This window comes from Ornithodoros turicata, chromosome 7 (genome assembly GCF_037126465.1).
Source record: "Ornithodoros turicata isolate Travis chromosome 7, ASM3712646v1, whole genome shotgun sequence".
In the NCBI taxonomy this organism is placed as follows: domain Eukaryota; kingdom Metazoa; phylum Arthropoda; class Arachnida; order Ixodida; family Argasidae; genus Ornithodoros; species Ornithodoros turicata.
Genome location: NC_088207.1, coordinates 52,299,006 through 52,322,725, shown reverse-complemented (window position 1 = coordinate 52,322,725; position 23,720 = coordinate 52,299,006). Strand labels below are relative to the sequence as shown.

The 23,720-nt window shown below is 44.9% G+C and overlaps 3 protein-coding genes across 5 annotated transcripts in view; 2 read left to right on the top strand and 1 right to left on the bottom strand.

The window, feature by feature from the left end:
- The window catches only part of LOC135401523 (uncharacterized), an 80,871-nt gene that overhangs the window by 32,899 nt on the left and 24,252 nt on the right, over nt 1-23,720 (bottom strand). The window lies entirely within an intron of this gene.
- Nucleotides 2,922-18,800, top strand: LOC135401520 (phosphatidylinositol phosphatase PTPRQ-like). The gene is made up of 9 exons (XM_064633975.1): nt 2,922-3,194; nt 4,167-4,239; nt 7,230-7,541; nt 10,950-11,102; nt 12,397-12,477; nt 12,840-12,957; nt 15,559-15,641; nt 16,558-16,628; nt 18,544-18,800. Exons 1-9 carry the CDS (start codon nt 3,156-3,158, stop codon nt 18,553-18,555), a joined length of 942 nt encoding a protein of 313 aa, XP_064490045.1. The 5' UTR covers nt 2,922-3,155; the 3' UTR covers nt 18,556-18,800.
- Nucleotides 21,641-23,720, top strand: part of LOC135401517 (uncharacterized) — a 52,038-nt gene continuing 49,958 nt past the window's right edge. Inside the window, exons 1-2 of one of the 3 annotated variants that reach the window (XM_064633973.1) lie at nt 21,669-21,891; nt 22,129-22,201. In XM_064633973.1, coding sequence (XP_064490043.1) covers nt 21,853-21,891; nt 22,129-22,201 — 112 coding nt within the window. In that variant the 5' untranslated portion in view covers nt 21,669-21,852. Of the gene's footprint in view, nt 21,892-22,128; nt 22,202-23,720 lie in introns of all 3 variants that reach the window. The other 2 variants (XM_064633972.1, XM_064633970.1) reach the window with 2 other exon arrangements.

Below are 23,720 nucleotides of genomic sequence, written 5' to 3'. Positions count from 1 at the left end.
TACCTTACCCTCGAGACGTTACAGAGACTTTTCCCGGTGCTGGATGAGCTAAAACACGAAATTTTGTCAATGTCGTATCCGCCGCTGTCCTGCTGTCTGTTCTTCTTTTTCTTTTTTTTTTCGGCGACTGACACATCACAATTGTATGTATACAGGGTGTCCCAGAAAACGTGTCATTGAATTATAACTAAAAAACTACGTCACCTAAAATCATGTGGTCAACAGCATTTGTTCTTATTAGGTTTTTGCCACCACCTAATGTGAATGTCATGTACTCCAAGTTTAATTATGTAAATATTTGCGAACTGAACTCGGAAATTTGCCAAGCAAAGGTCACTTTTTTACCCCACCAATATGAAGAGCGTGCGGAATTCACTCAAATTCATGAGAATTCACCGTGGTATTCACGAGCTACCCCATCGGAAAAAATAGCCGAATATCATGCTTTTCGGAGCACCGGACCATAGCGCGCGATGACTTTTTGAGCGCAATCGATCTCAGTCCGACGAAAGGAGGTTCCGAAGCCAGCCCACAGAGTGATAGTAGAAAAAGTAACAGTTCCTAAAATTGGGAGAGGGAAAGCATTATCCCAGCGAAAGTCGGACGTGGTAAGCCGTTCCTGTTTTATCTCTTTCTGCGATGTCGGGGAGGGCTGGGTTTCCAACCTCCTTTCGTCGGACTGACAAAGATTGCGCTTAAAAATTCATTGTGCGCTATTCTGCGCGACCTGCGTAGAGCATGATGTTCGGCAATTTTTTCCGATGGGTTAGCTCCTGAATATCCCTGTCAGTTAACATTAATTTGACTAAATTAGACACGCTCTTCACATTGGTGGGGTAAAAAACTGACGTTTACTTGGGAAATTTCCTACTTAAGCTCGCAAAAATTTACATAATTAAATTTACGTTACACGACATTCACGTCAGGAGGTGGCGAAAACCTAGTAAGAACAAATGCCGTTGACCGCATGACTCTAGGTGGTGTAGTTTTTTAATTATAATTCAATGACACGTTTTCTGGGACACCCTGTATATCCAATGGCACGAGAACGTGCTGTCGTGGAAAGGGTGCTTTCATATCGCTGTCTTACTGACGTTAGTGTTTACTGTGACACTTGAAAGAATGGAACTTCGCCGTTACCTGCCCTTGCGACGAGAAGCAGATACGAGTATATGGGACCCATTGTCTCGATAAACCGCGCTATTGGCGAAGGCTGAAGTGTGTCGCAATGCAGATAATGTTGCTACAGTTCTAGATTACTCGCTCCCGTTTGCAAGCTGCGGATAAGTCTCAGTTATCTGAAATACAACACAATACTCTCCGGAATAAAGCACTTATCTTGGCCGTCGACAGAAACGTCGTCAATGACTGCTCGGTATATAGGACATTCAGTGGCACGTCGTCTGGAAAGGCAACCATGTGCCTCACCGCGTCAAAATTGCCTGTTCCCAAAAGGCGGTACCGTATTACAATTGTCCGCATGTAAATTACAAGGGACAAGCGTTTCTGGATGCGGATAACCACGCCTTCTTGATTTTAACTAAGAAAATCATGCTTCAATTGAACACGTGGTCTAAATGAGCCATTTCTGTTATGCTACTACTTTGTTACTACTCCATTATGCTACTACTTCACTTAACTGCTGTATTCTATACCACCACTCGTGTTTGGTTTGGACACCACAGGTACCTTAATAACCCTAAGAACCCTAATTTCTTCTGCATATATTTGGTGGGTGAGCCCTGCAATTGATCTCTGTAACCTGTTCCAAAGCGAGTTAGTCTCATAAAAAGTAATGAGCGTTTTAGAGCCGATAACCGAACGCAACGGTATTCCGGGTCAGAACCATAATAGCCAGGGCAGAACAGGAAAATGACCAGCCGTAACTGAACAGCCAGGTATGCAAGGAGTCAGGACCGCATGAATGCGTCGTGACCTTATTTGTCACGTTATTATATCTCACACCGTCCCTTCGGTATTGCGGTGGTGAGTCACACGTCACGTGATGAATTCCCCCATTCATCATCGTCATCATCATCATATTTGCTGCTACTGTTCAATTATGGCGGGCTAGAAATAGTTCAATGTGAATGGGGGGTATAGGTTTATTAAGAACAAAAAAAGAGAAAGGAAAAGTTAGCCAGGCAAAGTGCTGGCTTGCTATTACCCAAAGAAAGAAAAATAGATGATAGAAGAATAAAATAAATAAAAAGAAAGAAAATACTTAGGAAATAAAGGATAAACTAGCAAACGGAAAAAGGAGGATGAGACAGATTCAAGACAAAGATGACAACTAAAAAAGATGACGAACACATTATGAATGGGGGGGGGGGATATATTTATTAGACGAAAAGGAAAAAAAAAACGGGGAAAGGTCAGCCAAACGGGACGTCGGCTTGCTATTCCAGAAATAAGAAATAATAATAAATAAATAAAAAGAAAAGATAAGAATTAAAGAAAGAAAGAAATAAGAATGAATAAGAAATAAATAAAGAAAGAAAATTAAGAAATAAGAAAATAAAGAAAAAGAATTAGGAAATAACGAAAAACTAACAGATTATGAAAGAAGGATGAGGCAGATTAAAGACAAAGATGACAAAAAAAGATTACTAACAAACGGTTAAAGAATGATGAGATGAATCACAGAAGATGACTTTAAAAAGAGCATGAGGTTAATGCGTTGAGTGTGAGAGTGGGGCACAGAAGAATGAGATTGCACGACTGAGTTCACAGGCTGTTCATCAGACCTGAATCTCTCAAGAATGGGTCAGTCATGCAAGGTACCTGTAGTGATTAGATATGCAATGAGTCAGGCCCCCTTGTATGAAAATCCGTGAAACATATTGGCGAAACCTTTAGTCATCTATCGGGGCGACAACGCATCACGTCCGATCTTTGTACCGTGCTGTATTGTGTTTGATCTTTGTGCCCTTATCGTGATCACCTATCGCGCATGCTTCATAAGCCCAATTTCGCACTACCGTTTTACTTGGCCTTGTGTTTAACGGAGTCAAACCGGGCCCATTGGAAACTACGCAGCTCGATTCCCTTCAGGTTCTATTTTGGAAGCAAACAGACGACAGATACGGTAGTGTGATACCGGCCCGAGGCTAGTTGGAGGCTCGCTTTCCTCGGAGGGAAACAGACGCGCAAGAATGCGTAGGATATCCATTTGGTCCGCTCTCTTACTCACGGTAAGCCTACTCTGCGATCTACAAGGAATCACTGTGGTTCGGAATACTGTGCCGAGACATCCAAGAGGGCGCAGGGCGTTGGGTCGTGCGCTGCTAATTCGCTTTAGCTGTCAAGGAAAGGTAACGGAATCCTTTTCGTGTCCGTTAGAACCTCCGTTACTGGCCCTTATTTGTTTCTGTTTCAGTTTCGGTTACCACCATTGTTGCTTTCGTTGCCGTTACGTTTCCGTCTTCGGTACCGCCCTACCTCCGTTTTTTTTTTTTTTCCTTTTCTTTAAAAAAAGAGCTTTGAGACCGTCACAGAACTTAATTCCTCTACGTTCCGAAGTCTATTTTGAAGACTCCAGGGATACATGAATACAAGAGCCAACGTTTATTCAAAATACACATATAGGTACGTGATTTCTCTGAACAATGGGGTAGCATTCTGCTCAATGAGCGGAAGTCATCCCCATATCATCGTCATCATGTATTTCTCTCTCTCTCTCTTCTCTGAACAGCTAATATGAACATGGTTTCTAGGAATGTTACTCACGCTTGCAACTTCCAGGTCACCATAAGCGTATAAGAACTATGCTTCTTCTATTTACTGTATACACTACTTACTTATATGCTCCAGTTTGATAGTTAATTTTAGTTTTAGTTCTTCAGGTAATTTTACTTTTCTCCATTGAGGTTTATTCCATAAGTTTATCTACATGACACGGTGAAGAATTTCAATAATTCGGGTCCTGCGGTACCCGTATTATTACCGTAAATTATTGTCGTTACCGTTTCTGTTACCTGCTATATTTCCGATATAATACCCCCGTTTCCGTTTCTGTTACCTTTCCCTGTTACCTACCACATGATATGCTTTAGAAAAATCTCTTTTCTATAGAAATGGCTGGAGTTGTTAAAGAAGTGAGGAGTCTGGAGAACAGCCTCCAAGACTATACCAGAACTTTTCTTTTTTTGTTTATCTTGTTTCAGGTCTGCGTGTCACTGGGTTCGTCTGCAGAAGTGCGGCTGCAGAAGCGGGAAGCGGATATCTACGAAAAATGTCGTACGTATAATAGAAGTGATGATCATGATAATCAATGATGATGATAAGGTGATAATCAAGTGATGTAACCTGAGGCTTCATAACGTCTTCCTTTCAAAGGTCCTGTACTGTATATAGTTTCCAGGTTATCCTTTTGCATATAGTACCACAAGACCGCTGTAATGGGCTCTGAGAGCGTTCATAACGTCATTTAACGTCGAATATGGGGGAAGTAGTAACAAAACCACTTTCGCGCATCCCATTCTCAAGTAATCAGAGAATGCACCCGTTCTGAATGGTGATTTTCCTCGAGCATGTTATGCCACGGAGTTGCCCATTGAGGATGTGAATGTATATAGACCACACCCAGTACATGCTTATCGCATCCTGATGAGATCACATGAGGTTCTTTTAAGTAATTTAGCGAGCCTTGGTGTCTCGGGCCCCGCATTTGAACTACTTAAGAGTTACCTTAGGTACTTTTTTTAAATTTCGTGTTAGCGCCGCGAAGCTACTGTGGCTATGAGAGACGTACAGACTTGGAAGGATGGAGAGAGGACAGCAGGAAGGAGTGGGGGACAGGGGGGTTAGTATGCGTCCTGGGCTGACTTCAGGGGAAACTGTGCTGACATTCGTCTGGAAAGTCTTCGGAAAACCCAGGGAAAACATCAGACATCACAACCGCTGACAGGATTCGAACCCGTGTCACCTCCCAGTCTCTGCGTGGAAAGCGATCACCCTAACTACTATGCCATGGGAGCTGGTAGTTACCTTACTGATCGAACTCATGTTAAATTTTTCATCACCCGCTTACTCAGGCATTGGCCTACCTCAAGGTTCAATTTTAGGGCCTTTTTTTTTCTTTTTTAATAAATAGCCTTTCTATCTATATTAAATTATTTGTTAAATTATTTGATATACTATGTTAAATTATTTGAGATATATTCTTCTACGCTGACGACACAACTTTATACTTGTGACTGGTAAGAATCTAACAGAGCTAGCTGTGCAGTTGCGAGCCGACATTTCAAAATTAACGGAGTGGTGTTTACCTAATAGGCCCAATTTAAATGCTAACAAAGCAGTCACGGTGACTTTCCACTCTCCTCAGCACGTGGTTTTCCCACCTTCATCAATATTCTTGCTTGGCGCTCAATTAAAATTCTCCCGGGAAGTGACATTTTTTGGGGTCATTTTAGATCCTCACTTACGATTCCAACCTCATATTAAACAAAATTAGCAAGAATACATCATATGGTATCGGTGTTCTTATGCCAGATGGACGTTATTTCCCACCATATATAATTTTAAATTTGTACTATGCGCTTGTACGTTACCACCTGACATATGTGTATGGGAACTCACTTATGAATCACATCTCCGAGTATTGATAGTATTCAGAGCGGAGCCATTGGGATTGTTTTTGAACTGCTATACCTCTGACGCGAGGAGGAGGAGGAGTGTCGTTGGGAGGAACCCGAGTGGTCTGCCTGCCTGATTAGGCGGCATGTTTCTCGGGAAGGGAAAGGTGGTGGAGAGGAGGAGAGGAAAGGGTGAAGTAGAAGACCGGGCGGAATCCGCTCGGGGGGAGGATAGCTGCGTCCATGGGCCGACTTCAGGGGAACTGTGCCGGCATACGCCTATTACACATCTGAGGGAAACCCAGGAAAAACCCCAGACGGCACAGCCGGTCCGCGGTTCGAACCGCGGACCTCCCAGTCTCCAAGCGCACGCGTTACCGCTGCGCCACCGGAGCTGGTCGTAGCGTCACGCATTTTATGACTAACACGCATACTATTAACGTGTCACAATTAATAGCATTTCGGGTTCTAAAAATTAGCCATCGCATTATTAATGGCACTCTTACCTTACGAATAATACATTTTAAGAAACTATATCCCAGCAGCCCCACTGGAACGAAGAGCGTAGTTAACCTCCTAAACATTAAAACAACTTATGGCAAACACACGTTTTTGTTCCGCTCTGTGCTGGAATGGAATTGTCTGCCCAGTAAAGGTAGTAAGTTTCAGTCATTTAAAAGAAAAGTCAAATCTTATTATTATTTTTTTTACTGTCAATGTCTTTTAATTACCATTGTTCCCATATTCAGTTACTGTTTTGTATTGTTAGTGTAGTTACTGTAAGGATAGCGTAAATTTCATCTTTAGAGTGTACTGTGCTTTTGCGGTACAGTGTAGGCTATACTTTGTAGACTTTCTTATGAATATCAATGCTCATAATTGTTGTAGCCTTTATATGCGCATTAGGGAGGAGGCTTTAACAGGCAGTGTCTCCCTCTGTCTCATCCACTCTATGTATCACTGTGTACAACGTTTGTATAGAGTGAGCCCTCGTTAATATGACCCCCGATTACATGAAATACACACTTTATGAAGAAGCCCAGAAGAAGAACAGTCTCTGTTCGAAATATCGGCGGCTTCTGTCCTGAGGCAACTCCCTTCCTACATCTCTACCGGTTCGCTGGATTTCTACCCATCTACACTTTATGACCGTTTTTCTTGGGAACCGTTCCGCCGCCATGTAAATCCCTCTCGTTAGTATGACAGTCCGCTTATCCGACTATGACCGAGATTTTTGTCACAAGTAGGGTCAAACACAGGATTTATATACTCGTTATTACGACCACGTCACATGACTCGCAGAGTAGCCCCAGGAAGAGGGTGACAGGTGTTGAAGTACGGCGCCAAGCTTTGGGATGACTCCTTGATGTTGTTGACTTCGGAATTAGTCATAGCGCCTTTTGGATTGTCAAAACACTGTAGTGCTTAAAACAGCAGTGACCACGAGACCAGGTCACGCTGTGCTGCTCCTGTTGCGCACCTAAGAATGGCCGGAACGAAGTGGTCTCTGAGGTCACCGGATTGTGCCTTTCTCGTTAGTACGCCAGTTCGCTTTATGACCAAAATCAGCAGGAACGGTAGTGGTCATATTAACCAGAGTTCACTGTAAAGATAAAATCGATCATCCAACCGATCTATCCTTTCTTACAGTTCCCCCATCCCTTGAAGATGTGAAGTACGAGGCTGCAGCTGATAAGATCACTCTCTTTCCGCCGGAGTTCTCCCCTGAGGAAGAGTGTATGCGCAAAGGAAGATACTCGTACACGTTCTCGTATGCAGAGGAAGGCGACGAACCGCGACACCAGTCACTTCCGGGCACTGAAGGGCTCCTCGTCATCTACGGCCTCACGCCTTCGACGACGTACAATATAACGGTAGCCATTAGCTACCTGTACACCAGCACAAACGAAGCTAAGGAAACACCGGTGTACCTAATTAAGGCGAAAACCAGAGACCTCGCAGGTGAGATTATTCACGTGCACTTATCTGGACAATGTTTTCGATAACTTGAACGTTTACGTAATATTGAAACCTGCTGTGTCTGCGGTGTTATCTTGTGTCGCGGCATTTTGATATCATACGCTCCAGTGTACGACTATGCTATAAAACAGGCGCTTAAAAAATGGGGTAAATTGATGATCAATTACAGCTTCTAGTCTCTTATTGACTGCAATAACTCCCTATCTTAATCCCATCACAGCAGATGAAGCTGAAGAAAACAACCAGCGTCCAGAATAGGAATGATATGCAGGACATCCAAGAGTGAAGCCTTCTTTAATATTCAGAAGCTTTCAGGTAGTAGTCTACATTTCATCAGGTGAAACGCCTGAAGAAATGCAGACTACTACATGTGCATGAAGACTACTACATTTCTTCAGGTGTGACACCTGAAGAAATGTAGACTACTATACATGAAGTATTGTGAATATTAAAGAAGGCTTCACTCTTGGATGTCCTGCATATGTCCCCTGAGGATCCTGAAATTTCCCCCGCAGCACTGCAAATGCACTATAGGTGCACTCGCATTTTTTGGCAATGCTCAGCCAACCGCCCTTGCCTAAACGCCTTCCACATTACCCTTATGCAACGGCTAGTCTGGCCTAGTCACTAAATAGGAGTACAGAGTATCGCATTTCTTTTCCGCTCCGGAGCTGCCGTCCGGTGTCCGCGATTGGGCCGATCGTGTCATGTGGTTTCTCTTTCCAAGAACGCGCCGTCCATGTTGAGTCGTTTCCATCCAAAACCGGTTTCCTCATTTGCGAGCTGGCTCGGCTGCGCGCTGTTCTCCGGCGGGGAAGGGGGAGATTGGCGTCCCGTTGCTAGGCGACGCAGCCGCGCCGGACTCAAGATGGCGGTCTCGCTCGCCGGCGTGGCTCAGTGTCGCTACTCTGCTCCCTATTTAGTGACTCTATAGTCTGGCCTACATGGCGTCTCGCTCACGTGAGAAGAGACCTGTATACCACATTCGTGGCACACTCGACAAACGAGCCCTTATTCCTTACCGCACACTCGAAACTGTGGTCAGGCTGCTCGTTTAAAAACCGCACCAAGCTTCTTTACAGCTAAGAAGACTACGTCTAGAGTCACTAAATAACCTTCACTTCAGAGTATCGACACTGAGGTCCAAGCGCCATCTTGTTTCCGTACCACACCATTACCATCCTCATTTGAGGATCAAAGACGGCTAACATAATTCTCCCCGTGGGATAGAGAAGCGTGCAATGATTGTTCTGCGGTAATCCACGGAAGGGGGATATAAGTTTATTGCAAAAAAAGAAAAAGGGGAAGGTTAGCCTGACTCCAGAAACCGACTTGCTATTCCCGCGTAAAAAAAAAATGAAAGAAATTCACCTATTGTCAACCAGAGCGCCGAGGATGTCAAGGTGTGCTCAAGGCCGCCAACGGCTGCTTGTAAACGAAAGAAACATTTCACCCGTGCACGATAGATGGCATCGTGCACTAAGGTGCGCTAGAGTCACTGTACCGGGGGAAGAGTACCGCAACCGCTCCGCGTCGTCTGCTCCGGCAGCCATATTGCTTCCAAGCCGCCGCGGATCGCGTGTTGGGATAGCTGTAGTCAGTGTTACATCGCGTTGATTTCGCGGCTGTGCACCAAACATTTTGTGACTTCCTGTGGTGGGACTCGGCTAATACTTAATGAAACATGGCACAAACGTCACTACAGTGTCGTTTGTTATATTCTGTAGCTAACAGACGAATTGTGTTGGCGCGTGTTCGCCTCTAAAAGGCGTCGTCGAGTCTCGTTTGCGCTCTATAGTACAGTTTTTTTTTCCTTTTAGTTACTTGTTTTGTGGACATAAAACTATAATGCTCGTGTGTGCAGCTTCAGGTTGACATAAATAACCTCCACCAGTTTTACTCTCATCTCTTCGCAATTAAATTTCTATTTCAAACGTTCAATGGCTATATGCATGCCAACGTTTTTTCACGCGCATGTAAAGTGCTGTGGATTGTTCTTCCAATCCCCCGCTTCAACGCAAGCAGTTGATCTTCCATGAGGAGTAGACCGTGAGCTTCAAGTCACTACATTCCGTCTCAGTCTTTGCTCGTTTCTTTTAAGACTGCGACCTCGTCGAGGGGACCATCACGTGACTTGTCTGCAGGTTTTTCCTGTGCATATTCCTCGATGCTCTGGTTTGTGACGGTGTTGTCTTCCTCTGCAAAGTTGATTCACTCACAATTACAGCTCAATATTTAAGAATAGTTTTCATAACTTTCAATATTTAGGAATAGTTTTCATAAGTTTCAATAATTTTCATAGTGCATATCTACGTATATCTCGACGCATTATTATCCTCCACTGCCCCTTGATCTTACACTATGTTGTCATCAACTTCACTGTGCAAGTCTTTTGGTGACTCCTCGGAGAACTCTGCGTGCGAAGAACGGGGGATAGGAGCCTTCCTCAGCCTCGTAGGTGTCCGGTATGCAAAACTGCTTCGGACTGCCGTCCACTTCAACTTCTTTCGAATCTCCTTGTCCTCGAAGTCGTCGCGTGTGAAGTGGTCCTGACAGTGACGTTTTGTTAACACCGCAGGACATGGAACGCAATGGGAAGATCCAACAAGCACTACTTTGATACGACCGGTTGTTCTTCGCACAGTTGAACTGTTATTCAATACTGTGTGCAAAGGTTCTGCAATGAAAAATGAACACGCCACGAAATTTACCTCGCTTGAGCGTGTGTTATTCGTAGGCGCGAAGTTCTTCCGGCAGGTTCTGTGCCGATCTACGCGTTTCGTCACTTTTGCCCGTCGGAATGCAGAAAAATGCTTTCCCTGACTCTGTCCCGTTGCAGCACAACATCCAGACATGGTTGTTCGTAGTTCCTCAGCTCTCTGAGATACATTTCACGTACAAAAAACCAAGAGCGGCATACGAACGTACGCGCACATGCGTCCCAGCTATTGCATTCCCCGTAGACCCGGCGGGAGGTTGGAAGCAAAGAGGAGGAAAACGCACCACGTGACGCGCCTCGGCGAATGAGCAAGGCGGCGGCACGGGGAAAGCGAATGCGATACTCTTCCCCCGGGTACAGTGACTCTAAGGTGCGCAGTGCGCATGGGTAACGTGGCAGGGAAACAAGATGGCGCATCTTCGCTCTTCGAACTCAGTGTCGATACTCTGAAGCGTAGATTATTTAGTGAGTCTAACTACGTCTACATTGATTCTAGCCGCTGCCTTCTTCAGGTTGTGTGATGCCCTTTGCATGTAGGGAATCACAATCGGCCTCCCTCTGTCATGAGGGAACGCTTCACTAATAATATTATGTCTGATGTCTTTCTTATGTTTCTGCTATGCATTGATATATACATCTCATAATTTACCAGTAATTCGATGTATATTCAGTTCCTCCACCACCGACTACGGAAATCAAACTGGTGGATTCGTCCCTACTGAACAAGACCCAGCAAAAGATTCAATTTCCAGCCCACATATTCAGTGACGTCAACGGGGCTATCACAAGAGTCGATATACTCGTGGCACAGGATACGGAAATAGGTGAGTAGTTCTATGATTAACCCATGGTGAAACGAGCCTAAGCATATGGGCCACGCAAAATAAACAAAAAGACACAACGAGCCCAACAAAGCCCATGCCCAGGCTTGTTTCATCGTGGATTTTGTCCAGCAGCTGGCCAGCGTTTATGCTATCTTATCACATTATCAACCGCAAGTCGTGCCTCACAATTGTTGTCCCCGCAGAAGGCGCACACTGTGCTTGGCGAGTGATCGACCGGCACTAGATTTAGCGCACTAACCCGAGGTAGCCCCAACCCCGAAACTACGAAGAAGAAAAACGGCAACAAGCAAATGGTTGAACATAGAAGTAAACACACACACATACATAAATGGGATGATGATGTGGTGGGTCATGACGTAACATAGACGTAACGTAACATAGACGTCATATGCAAGCGAGCTGGTGTACACTCAACGTTGACATCATATCCCTGAGCTTGGTGGGGGGACGACAAAAGAGAAAAACAAACACAAGACTAGTCTTGAGGGGCAAGACAAGATGAGCCTTGTCTTGCACTGTTCGTTTGTGTTCTGTCTTTTGTGGTCCAACTTCGACTAAGTTGTCTTTTGCTGTGTTGTTTAATTAGGTTTACTTACTCTAATTACTGTCAAATTTCTGTCAAATTCTGTCAATTACTCTCAAATCCCTGTCATGGACGTTAGCTACCTGTTTTTTTTTTTATGTTTCGTCGTGTTATGCACATTTCGTAAACAAGCGTAATAACTATGCAATTCATTACCTTTAACTACATTTAATTACCTCCGGTAACCTGTAGTTACCTTCGGTAATCTTTACTTTAATTTAATGTTTCTGTTAATTACATATATCTTACATTCATTCCCTCTAAGCTCGCCTTTCTTGTTTTAATCACCTCTTATTAGCTTTAATTACTCTTACCTAATACCTCTTTCTCTTAATTACCTTCAACTACTTCAATTCCATATCATTTACCTTCATTTACATTTGCATTCTTATCTCCCCTTTACAAGTCCACTTATACTTTTGCATGCATACATGCATACATACATACATACATACATACATACGAGTACAGATTTTTCCGCTTTGACACTGCTAATACTAACGCATTAAAACATAAAGTGGCACTGTGCACAGCAATGTCATCGGAAACTGTTGAGGCCTGCGGAGTTCCTGGTAGCTCTAGTTGAAATGTCCTATGGTAGCATAGCTGTTTTCTTTCGAAGTACAAGTGCTGTGGTAAACGTACCAGCATTGAAGCCTAACCAAGTGGTTCTGTATTGTTCTTGAGCAGATAAGTGCGAGCAGCCAGTTACATGGAAAGAAGCCCATTCGCACTCCCCCATCAAGTGTTACAATGGCGGACGAGACAACCGTAAGTGTAGCTGAATTGCATTCCAACTCATTCTCAAGAAACTGGCAAACAGCGTGGTTTTTGCTACGAATGGCTGTGACGACGCGTCACATTTTGTATTCCTTCTCCATCGCCACAAGCTACAGTAAAGAGGAGGGAGGGAATTTCTCATGAATTGTGGAACACAGGCACAAAAGTATTCATCAGTGTGTGTCTTGAAAATCCAGGAGGGAAAATATTATTAATTGCAGGGAGTCGTCAATTGATGTTTCTTTTGTTTTTTGTTTTGTTTTTCTTACCTTCTTTTTTTTCGTTTTTCATGTCCTTATGGTTGTCAGATCTGCTTGGTATAGTGCAACAGTCTTGTACCTGTCACTTTACAGCGAAAAGCTTTGGTTGCCTAGTCAATGATGAAACTACGGTAGAATGCGTGTTGGGGTGGCAAGATGAATGCGATGACGGTATGTGCAATGGACCTCTGACACCTGGCGTCAAATACGGGTAAGCTTGCCTTTGAACCTGCATCAATTGCTCTACTTAGCGCCTAGAGACTACACGTCGAAAGCGTGAGACTCGTCCATCGTTTCCATGATGTGTCGCCTTTATAGGAAACGTCAGGGTACTTATCCCCGTTACATCGATTAAGAACGTAGGGAACGTAAGGAGACTTAGCCCTGCGTGCCGTTCATTCGTCAGGATCGGCACCTGTGAGAAGGGAGTAATGGCCAAGGCCAGGGTAATGGACATCGGCACGTCTGTCGTCTTCGTACATTGTCTCCTCGACCCTCTCTTTATCACAGAGGAAGAAAAAAGAGGAGGAGCCCTACTGCTCGGAGAAGTGAAGTCGAGATTGGGGTCCACCCCAGTGACACCACCGCTCGCCTTCTGGTTTCTGTTACATACATCTCTATGGGAGCCCACAACGCATAGTTTCGGAATACTTGGAGACGTGTGGTGGTAGCGCGCCGAAGTGGCCCCCAAGTGCCGTGTGCAAAGCGACCTCATTGGGCTCTTCAGGTAACGTGACCCTCGCGCGGCTCCAAAGAACTTGCAGACTTGTGCGTAACGCGTTACTAGTAATTGCGTTACTTGTAATCAATTACCTTTTTGAGTAATTTTTCGAGTAATCAGTTACTTTAGTGTCAAAGTAATTTTTCGAGTAATCAAATACTTTTCTGAGTAATCGATTACTCAGTAATTGATTACTTTTCCGGCAGAGATTAGCTTATCTTTCAGATGTTGTGCCCCAAGTCAAGCCCCTGGTGCCATCAGCCTTTGTTGGGCTGTTCTACTATAGCAAGCGGAGGTCATTGTAATAACGCTCTGGAATTTCAGAGTCTCTCTCCCTAATCTCTTCCTATACCAGTGTGATGGTACCTGAAGCTGTGGGGGTTTAGTGAGTCATGGGGAAGTTCCACGCAATGCTCTTCCACAATCGTGTCAACGTCTTCCCGGGCGTACAGTCAGATCTCCTTGTCCTACTTGTTTTTGTTTACCTTGTTATTTCAGCTGTTCCGCTGTTGAACTTTTTTTTTTTTTCTGAGGCACACAAAGACGGTTATAATTTGCGTGAATGCAGAGTAACGACCGAAGTAACGCGTTACTTTTCTACTCGTTACTCAATTACATTTGAAGTCGAGTAATCGGTAATGGTAATCAATTACTTTTTCCACAGAAGTAACGGTAACGGTAATCAATTACATTTTTCGAGTAACGGGCACAAGTCTGCAAAGAAGCTACAGCTCATCATCCTCACGTCACTTATGCCCCCCGCTTCTCTCTTCTGTCGAAGAGCCGTTGGGGCGCCTCCTTTTCTTCTTTCCTCCATGATCTATATAAATTACTGAAGCCCTGTGATTGGCGAAGAACGCAGGACACGACGTTCTCCACCAATCTTAGAGTCAATCCCGGTCGTCGCCTTTTCGTATCCCACGACAAAGTTGCCGGTCCTCGACCGTACACCATGCACATTCGTCACACGCCGTTCCCGAAACGCCACACCCTCAGCAGTTCAACACCTGGCAACACGAGGATCCATCCAACATTAGTGTTTTGTAGGGTCTTGTGTGGTTAACAATGCAAGGCCTGTAAATAGCGATCTTTTGAAGATGGGCGCATTATTTCTTTGTCCTTCTGCAGTTGCTGAATACTATGTTTGTCCACGCGATACTGGTTCGCACCTGACCGCTATTTTATCCTTCTCAAAAACCAATTTAACACGTATACATGTCTGGGTATCATTGAGTATCTTTAAGTAAAGCAAAGTCATATTTCCAAGTTACAAGAAATCCTCGAAGAAAGAACTTGGTTGCTAGCTTGTCATCACGTTGTAAGTGAATGTACAATGAATGAATGCTGTGTGTAAATTCAGTGTTGACAGAGGCTTTTTAAATAAGGATAACGAAAAATTCTGGAATCAATAAACTTACTTCAGTTTGTCAAACATTCACCGTGCGCATATAAACACCGCAGCTATCGCTGTAGCAACTCTTTGATGCTTTTAGCGTTGAAGGAAGTGGATTGCTGTCGTAATCATTGCAGGATAACTTTCTGGAAGGCTTCGTGTGTGTGGAACGTCTTTCCTCCAAGGGGGGAGGGGGGCAAACAAAAAGCTAACTTCTTCAGGCTAAATCTAGACAGTAAGGGGCGTGAGGCAAAACCTCCCAGCGTATTTCGAACAGGGTTGTCAAATTCGCCGCGAGAAGCTGGGAATCGTCATGGTGAAGAATTGCGTTTCGTGGGCAACCTTTATCAAAGCGTAGTACTGGGCGTCACTAGAGACCACTTGCTGCAAAAAGTCCACATGGTTGACATCCCGCATGTTCCGAAGACAGTTCCAGTGGACCTCCCAGGAGATGGGTGCATCTTGTCTTTCTTTGGCGGCGGGGAAGCCTTGTGTCGCTATACCATGCTGCTGCTTTTTGTCTGTGGGATGAAATGATGCATCCAGGTTTCATTACATGTGACGATTGGTTACAAAAATTCGCCCCCCTTGGATGGAAACTGGTTCAGCAGCTGCTCAGACACTGCCATGCGGGCTCCCTTCTGGTCACAAGTGAGGTTCCTCGGCTCACAGTTGACTTGTGACTGATTACATTGCAGGGTAAAGCTAAGGGGCACTAACAAGGCTGGGCCCACAGATTCCAAGCCAGCTTTCTTCACAGCTGGATCCCCATCTGGCGCTGGTAAGTCACATTTTTCAAGTTCTGAAAATGTACTGATGGGTTTACAAACTAGCAAACTTTATAGCGCGAGCAATACAGTGAAAGTGCTATTCTCTTTGATTTCGAAGGAAATAACTTAACCAAGGAAATAAACAAAAAACACACTGTGATATCCCGGATGCAGAGAATAACATCAAAACTAATCTACACTAATTTGTCCGCTAATTGGGCAGTCCGTATATCAGACTGTGCAAGACGTGCAGAAATACTCCAAAAGCCGGGAGACGACATAACTGGACAAAAAAAGTAGACAACTCCGACTTAACATAACAAAATAACAAGGTTTACTCAGTCGTTTCGTCCGTCATGCGACGGACATCATCAGTGTCAAACTGATGTGTGTAAACTCTTGTGTAATCTCTCATTCAGCTTGGCACTAATGATGTCCGTCGCACGACGGACGAAACGTCTGAGTAAACCTTGTTATCTTGTTATATTAAGTCGGTGTTGTCAACTTTTTTGTCCAGTTATGTGTAGACGTGTCGAATGAAAAACCTCCTCACGCCCAGCAGCACTACTAACTCGCTTTTTCGGTATACGCTCTTATATAGCTTTCGCTTACTAATCAATTATGTGGCCAAAAATTACGCATTTCTGATTCTGGACTGGTGATGATTTTTAATACGTTAATTTATCATTATTTAATCGCGCGTTGTACATCCACATAAGTTACACCAGGTACAGCAACCGTCTAATACGGACGTCCTTGAGCCGCAGAGTGTTCATCATGGAAACAGCGTCCATATAGTAGTGTCGTATTAACACCGCAACAATTCTGTGGTTCATTCGTTATGTACAGCCCTACATTTTAGAATAATTCTCATTTAATTCTCAACCAAGCTTGTTTGAGCATTGTACGTGTACCCTGTATTTGCAGCTGGCACTGGCAGAACAACCAGTGGGAGCTCCTCGCTGATCGGTGTAGTCACGTTTTTCGTAGTCTTCGCGGTAAGCACATTTTTGACGCACTTCGTCCCTCACATCTTTCTTTTCAAACACGTCCTTTCCTGAAATGCCGCTTTGTTCTTTCATCGCGTTACAAACTTATGTGATCGAAAATATGTGAAAAGATATGGATTGGGTAACTTCGCCAATAATCCTCGTGGCACTGTGGTACAGGGAACATCCCAATGAAGTCTACTGAGGGATGCTCGCGTGTTTCCTGCAGTGGGTAGTTCTCTTGGACTACAGTCACTATATAAGCGGGCACGCTCTAATCGCAGGGAAGTTTTCTGAAAACGACACAGAAAAAGAAGAAACTATGCTTCTGCATGTTACGTTTCAAGAACGGCTGTCGTCCGACTACGCCCCGCTTCAAAAGGGAATTGATTTAAAGCAGTAGCTCAGTGGTTACAACGCGGTAGAACGTACTTAGGTTGAACAGTGGCAACATACTGCTAATAAGATGAAATATACATACCTGACAAAGCCTCGAATGTCCTGTAACTTGGAAATCCTTCCTGTTCACGATTCGAAGCCACGCCTCGAGACGTACGTTGATCATCTCGCTTTCCTAGGGGAAACCTGAAGAGCGTATGGCCTTTCGCTGTGCTGTTTTTACAGTAAAGAGCCGCGCAACACGGCATTTCGCGGACTACTACGCCTTAAAAACGCATACAAAACGGCGAAATCACGGCAGCAGCTTCGAGCAACAAAAAGGCAGCGTCCACGGCTAAGCACACGGCACGCACCAGATCACGTGATCTCTCAGAGCGAATGGGCGCCCGGAGCGGAATCTTGAATAGGGGAAAAGCGTGTCGATACTGTAGGCGTAAGCTTATATAGTGACTGTATCTTGGACTACCCAAATCGCAGAGCAAGAAAGTTGGGCACACCCCTCCCTCTTCTGTGCCACTATCATTTCTCTTCTCCCTCATTCGCATCCCCCTCTTCTCCCTCCCCTTGGTACACCGAGCCACCACTCCAGAGCTAGCTGACCGCCACCTTCCCCTTACACTCTTAAAAATATGGTGCACTTTAACTCCTGTTTCTTGCCACATATATGACTCCCTTTTGGAGAGTACAATTACTCTCAAAAAGGAGTCTCCTCACTCCCACAATGGGAGTAACACTACTCCATTGCTCCCCACCGGAGAGTAATATTACTCTCCAGTAGGAGTTAGAGCGTAGCTTCACTCTCTAAAAGGAGTGAGGAGACTCATTTTTGAGAATAACTGTACTCTCCAAAAGGGAGTCATATATGTGGCAAAGGAAAAGGAAGTTAGAGAAGGAGGAAAAAGGAAGGAAAAGAGAAAAATAAGTTAAAGTGCACTTTTTCTTTTTTTTTTTTTTAAGGGTGTACATGATCCCACACCCAACCTGCAAATTTATAAGAGCGATAATAAGCTTTTGGATGTTTTCGTCATCTAACCATATAACCATGCCGTCTCGTTGATCACAAGTTTTTTTTCTTCTTCTTCTTTGTGTGTGTGTGTGCGCGCGCGCACGATTGGTACGCAATCTATAGGGTGCGTCATTAAAAACTGACCAGCGCGGTTCACAAAGAGGGCAATAACCGGAAGCCGGAGGTTATCTTTGTGGTACTTTTGTTAGAAACAGGTGCTACACCAAAAGTAGCACCTGTTTGTAACTCAGGTACCACAAATATATTGTCCGGTTTTCATTGATCGCTCTCTTGTGAAGCGCGCTGCTCAGTTTTTAATGATGCACCCTGTATATACACGTAATAATGCAAAGGAAATGTACACGTGCCAAAAACGTTCAGCTCAGTGTTTGTATTGCAACACATCAATATGCCTTTGCTTTCTTTCTTCCTTTTCTTTTTCTTTTTTTTAACTGTCTGTGAGAGGATTATGTCATGTTTCGTTGCTCGCTAGTTATTTTATTCCATTACTAATTGCAGGTGACGAAATAGCCACACCTGTGTTGGTAGGATTCTACTAAAGGAGACCACTGAGTGCAACCTGGTGCCACGGCATTCAAGGATTGGCGCTGAAAGATGCAACCAATGGCCGCACATCAGAACTCCTCTGATGATCGCGAGGCATGCCATGCACGCGGGGGCTCTTTACCGGGAATGGTGGCAAAATTTGAACTGAAATATGAAAATTATTGTCACACAAATACCACCTTTTTTAAATAAAAATGTTTAGCATTTGGGCTATATCTATAGTATCGAGACAGTTTGGACAAGCTACGTCGATGGTGATGGTGATGTTATAAAGAAAAAATGGCATTTTATAATGGCATTTTTTTAAGTTATTCAAACATAAACATGCAATCTAATTTTTACAGCAGCAAAGAGCAACAATAACAACACCCTCTATTCTGATGATTATGACTATGGCGTGTTATGCCTTATATTAAAATGTGTAACACCAGCATGGAAACATTGAGGTGCGAGTACCGAAAAGGACACTGGTGTGATGCTGCCGGCCCGCATCAAGGGCTGCGGGATTGGGATACGTCCCATGTTTCCGGTAACCAATAAGGAGGGGCCAACGTTTTCGCTCATTCAACCTGATTGTTCATTGCTTGAAACCCTATATTGGATTACAACGTCACCTAGAACTGTTTCATACCCATCAGTCTTTTTTTCTTTTCTTCTTTCTTTTTCCATATGCTATGCTATCACTTTATAGAAAAAAAGTTAGAAGCAAAGCAAGTTCTCACCCAATGTATTTCCTATGGCGTATACACCGCCCGCAAACCGCCATTTTTCCTCTGTCTGCTTCACATTCACACCACCACGTATAGAAGTGGCGCTGCTTGGAGAGGAAACCAAACCAGAACCTATGGAACAATCAGGTGGACCAGATGCAGGGTTTGATGACATTCAGCCATGTGTGCGCAGTTTCAGAGGATGTAAACACTAAAAATTGCGCTAACAAAAACACCATGCCACGAAATATGGGCCAGGAGTCGACCGGTGACTCATTTGCGTCATATATACGTGGAGCAACCCACATTGCGTATAACCCCAACAGGAGTAGGATGTCCAGGGGCAAATCGCATCCAGGCCTGACAGGAAGGAAGCGTATAGTACAGGAATTTAAGTAGATATCCTTTTTGAAGGCGCGCTGAAAAACGTCACAAAGAAGATGGCGTCCCGACAATTCAGAAAAGCGTGCCCAATGTTTTCCTCTTTCGGACAAAGACTGCAGTTAAAATGGTACCATGGCACCCAGAACCCTCTGTCGCACAGCCACGCACGAAGCCGTAGCGTTCCAGTATGTAACCGATAGAAGAAAGTCTTCACCTTTGGACGGACCGGAATGCACCCTACACGCTAGAGAACATCACCACCAGGCCGGGGTGCAAACATGGTACAGTACATTGGGGGCATGAAAAAGCGAATCCAGAAGAGCGTAATAGAGGCGTTTCCGAGTCGTTTCAAAGATGAACTCTATAGAGAACCTAGCCCGAAGGAACCTGAACGAGGCTGGTACCTCTCAGCAGAAGCCCCAAACAACCAAAGGCGTGTCACATACTCTCGACAGTAACAGTTCCTTTAGCTCATCACGAAGAATGGCAGTAGTGCAGTGCTGGAGGAAAGCTCACGCGCCAGATCAACTGACGGACGGAAACGCAGGACAACCCCAACCCCCTAGTTTAACGGGCCGGAAGAGATTTCCATGTCTCATTGGTTCATATGACGAACCCCATATAAAGATGCATATGATCCGTTGAACGATGACAAGCTTGCCATAAAGCTCGGCACGGCAGTAATTAATAATAAAATCATCATCATAATAGTGGTGCCGTGATGTTACACGTAATTAAGCACTACGAACCTACAAGCGACGAGCGCCATTCACGCGCTGCCCCGCACTCTTTACTTCATCGTCGTCTCCCAAGAACATGTAATCCAAACTCATGTACATAATACTTCTTCCCCTCTTAAAACGAGCAGGTGATTACTATAGTGACACAACATCACCCAACCATACTGGCTTTCTTCTTGTCCGTGTAGGACGGCCTTCGACAGGACGAGGAACGTGCGGTGCTCCCTCCCTATAGCGGTAGCCTCCCAACTATCACAAAAGTTCCAAGCGAGAAGCGGTTGAATGCCGCTGTCGTGCTGCTGCTGTTCCTTTCGGCGAACCTTGATGTGGTCAATGAAGCCCGTGACCGTACGCGCGATCCATGACCGGCGTCTACTCTTCTGATGACCTGCCCGTATATCCATGGTGCATATGGCTTGCCCTTGAGGTTCCTTACCAACACCATCTCGCCTTCTTGGAGTGTTTTTGATTTCCGAAGATCGTCGTTGTTTTGTTTACTTCTGCGCTCCGGCAGTATGAGCGTATAGCACAGATGGCAGCTCCCGACCGAACATCAGCCTGGCCATAATTTTTCCCATTGCTGCATTACACGTCGTGTTCAGCTCGCGAAATCCGACAAACTAATGTTCCTGAGCGTTCCCTTGACAGGGCTGCTTCTAGCTCGCCAGACATCCTCTCGGATTGCCCATTAGTGGCAGGGTGATAAGGCGCCGAAGTAACATGCTTGACACTATTTCTTTGGTAAACATTCGATGCGCAGTCATTCCCTAGGCATGCCATTCGGTTTGCCGTGTGGCAGGGGCAAGCCGATAGCCGACACTATCGCATAACAGAACCATAATTGCCAGGGCAGAACAGGAAAATGATCAAAGTAACACGTGGATATGAACATGAGTCAAGACCACTTGGATCCGTCCACCTCATTTGTCGCGTTATTTCATGCTGTCCAGTGGGTATTGCGGTAGAGACGAGCCGCAACTCAAAAGACAAATTCCGCAATTCATCGTCGCCATTATATTCGCTATTGTTCTTGAATGAGAATGGTTCAGTCATGGACGGTACATGTAGTGATTAGATACGCTATGAGTCAGCCCACTTCACCGAAAATGTGTGAAAGATATTGGCGACACCTATACCGATCTATCGGGGCGACAACGCATCACGACTGATCTTTGTACCACAGTGTATTGCGTCTGATCATTGTGCCCTTATCGCGATCACCTATCGTGCGTACTTCATAAGGCTCACTCTAACGCTTTCCTCGGCCGTGTTTTCAACGGAGCCAAACCGGGTACATTGGAAGTTACGGAGCTCGACTGCCTTCAGGTTCAATTTGGGAAGCGAACAAAGGAGAGATACGGTAGTGTGAAACCGGCCCAAGGCTAGTTGGAAGTTGGCCTTCCTGGAAGGCAAACAGACGCACAAAAATGTATAGGATATCCATTTGGTCAGGCATCTTACTCACGGTAAGTCTACTTTGCGATCTAGAATGGTTCACTGTGGTTCGGAAGATTGTGCCGACATAATCGTCAGAATAAAAGCACAGGGCTTTGGGTCGTACGCTGTTAATAAATTAGAATTTCGCTCTAACTACGACGTAATATATGTACTCCACAAAAGTATGTTCTTAGGTTAAAGTTAGAGTGGCTCTGGAGCACAGCCTGGAAGTGTACAGCAAAACTATTATGCTTATCTTGTTCCAGGTCTACGTGACAATCGGTTCATGTGTAGAAGTACGGTTGCAGAAGCGGGAAGCGGATATCTATGCCAAATGTCGTACGTACGATAGAAGTTTTAGGGTTTAGGTGACGTATCCTGTAGCTTCATAGAGTATTTCTTTCAAATGTCCTGTACTGTATATAGTTTCTAGGTTATCGTTTTGCATACGTCATGCCTCCGTTATCCGAGACTCAGATATCCGGAAAACTCCATATCCGGACAACCCGTCCGGACTCATTCCCGGGAACGAACCTGCTACCATTGAATTTCGTCTCGGTTATCCGGAATTCGTTGCCGGCATCCGTACAGCAAGTACGGGGACCAACCTTCCAGTACTTGGGCCATTCTGATTCACGTATCCGGAAAAGTGTCAACGTCTTCTGTCCCTAGCATGTGCTGTGTTCACATTGTTCCGAAAAAGGGTCATATCTCACCGGGGCATTCTGTACCGTTTGACTCCCATTGGTTGTTTTCGAGCTCTCGGTAGAGCTGCGAGACCATAAGCACATTCCCCCAGGGCGTCAGTCGTGACGTTGCCCACATACGTGAGGCCGACAACGGCAAGCCCTATCGCCATCACCACCACCACCACCACCGCGAGACCATAAGCAGAGTGAGGGCCCTGTAGACACTATGCGCCAGAAGCCCGCATGCGAATGTAAGTGTCCTCACGCCGTCCGAAAGCATCGCCTGTCTTTTGGCCTATGCAAAAGAAATTTGCAAAGAAATACAAAAACATGTGCCCAACTTTATAGTGCCCCTCTTGCAGAGTGACGCAGGGCAGGAGGTGCCGTGGCTGTGATCAAAATTATGTCGCACGTGTGCCTACTAATTTCGAAGTGATGTGATGTGATAATGAAAAAAGTGTGATATGACAAAAAAAATGGGGATGTGAGTTTCGACAAAGTCGAACTAGCTACCCCAGTGCACTTACATACAGAAGGTACAAACGGATGATGAGAGGATGAAATAAACAAGGAGATGGTGCCCAGAGAAGAACAGAGACCATAATGGAGCTCGATATGTAGTTCAAAAGTTTCGACCAAGTGAGAGTAAAATGACAGGATCGCTGAGGACACACACATCACACATTCAGCGTGTCATGGAATCTCCATAAGCCCGGTTGTCTGCAGAAAGTCTTCAAGTGCCCTTAGCGCCTTGTCGGACGACGGATGACCTAACAGTTTCGCGATGTCGAAGGCTCGGGAGTCCACACGAGAGAGGCTCGTCTCTAATGGCCTTCGAGCATCAATTCAGCACTAATTTCAGGCAGCTCACTTCGCATCAATTTTTGAAGCAACAATCTTTCCCTTGTTTCCTTTTCTGGAGCTATAAAGAGGTCTCCCAAATTTTTCAAGTTTTCCCGGAAGTTTGCTTGGCTCGGTTATCTGGAAATTCGATATCCGGACGAAAAAAATGGGGGATTCCAGAGGTGTCCGGATAATCGAGACATGACTGTGGTGCATTAAAGTGATGCAAGACCGCTGCAATGGGCACGGTCGGCGTTCTTAACGTCATAACGTTATTTAGTGTCGAATATCTGGGAAGAATTATCAAAAAGACTTTCGCATTCCAT

Bases quoted from the DNA above. Each gene is read 5' to 3' on its own strand.
- LOC135401520 (XM_064633975.1), top strand. From the start codon at position 3,156: ATGCGTAGGATATCCATTTGGTCCGCTCTCTTACTCACG. The intron at 11,103-12,396 runs GTGAGTAGTTCT...GTTCTTGAGCAG, and splicing joins GGCACAGGATACGGAAATAG to ATAAGTGCGAGCAGCCAGTT. The intron at 12,958-15,558 runs GTAAGCTTGCCT...ATTACATTGCAG, and splicing joins ACACCTGGCGTCAAATACGG to GGTAAAGCTAAGGGGCACTA.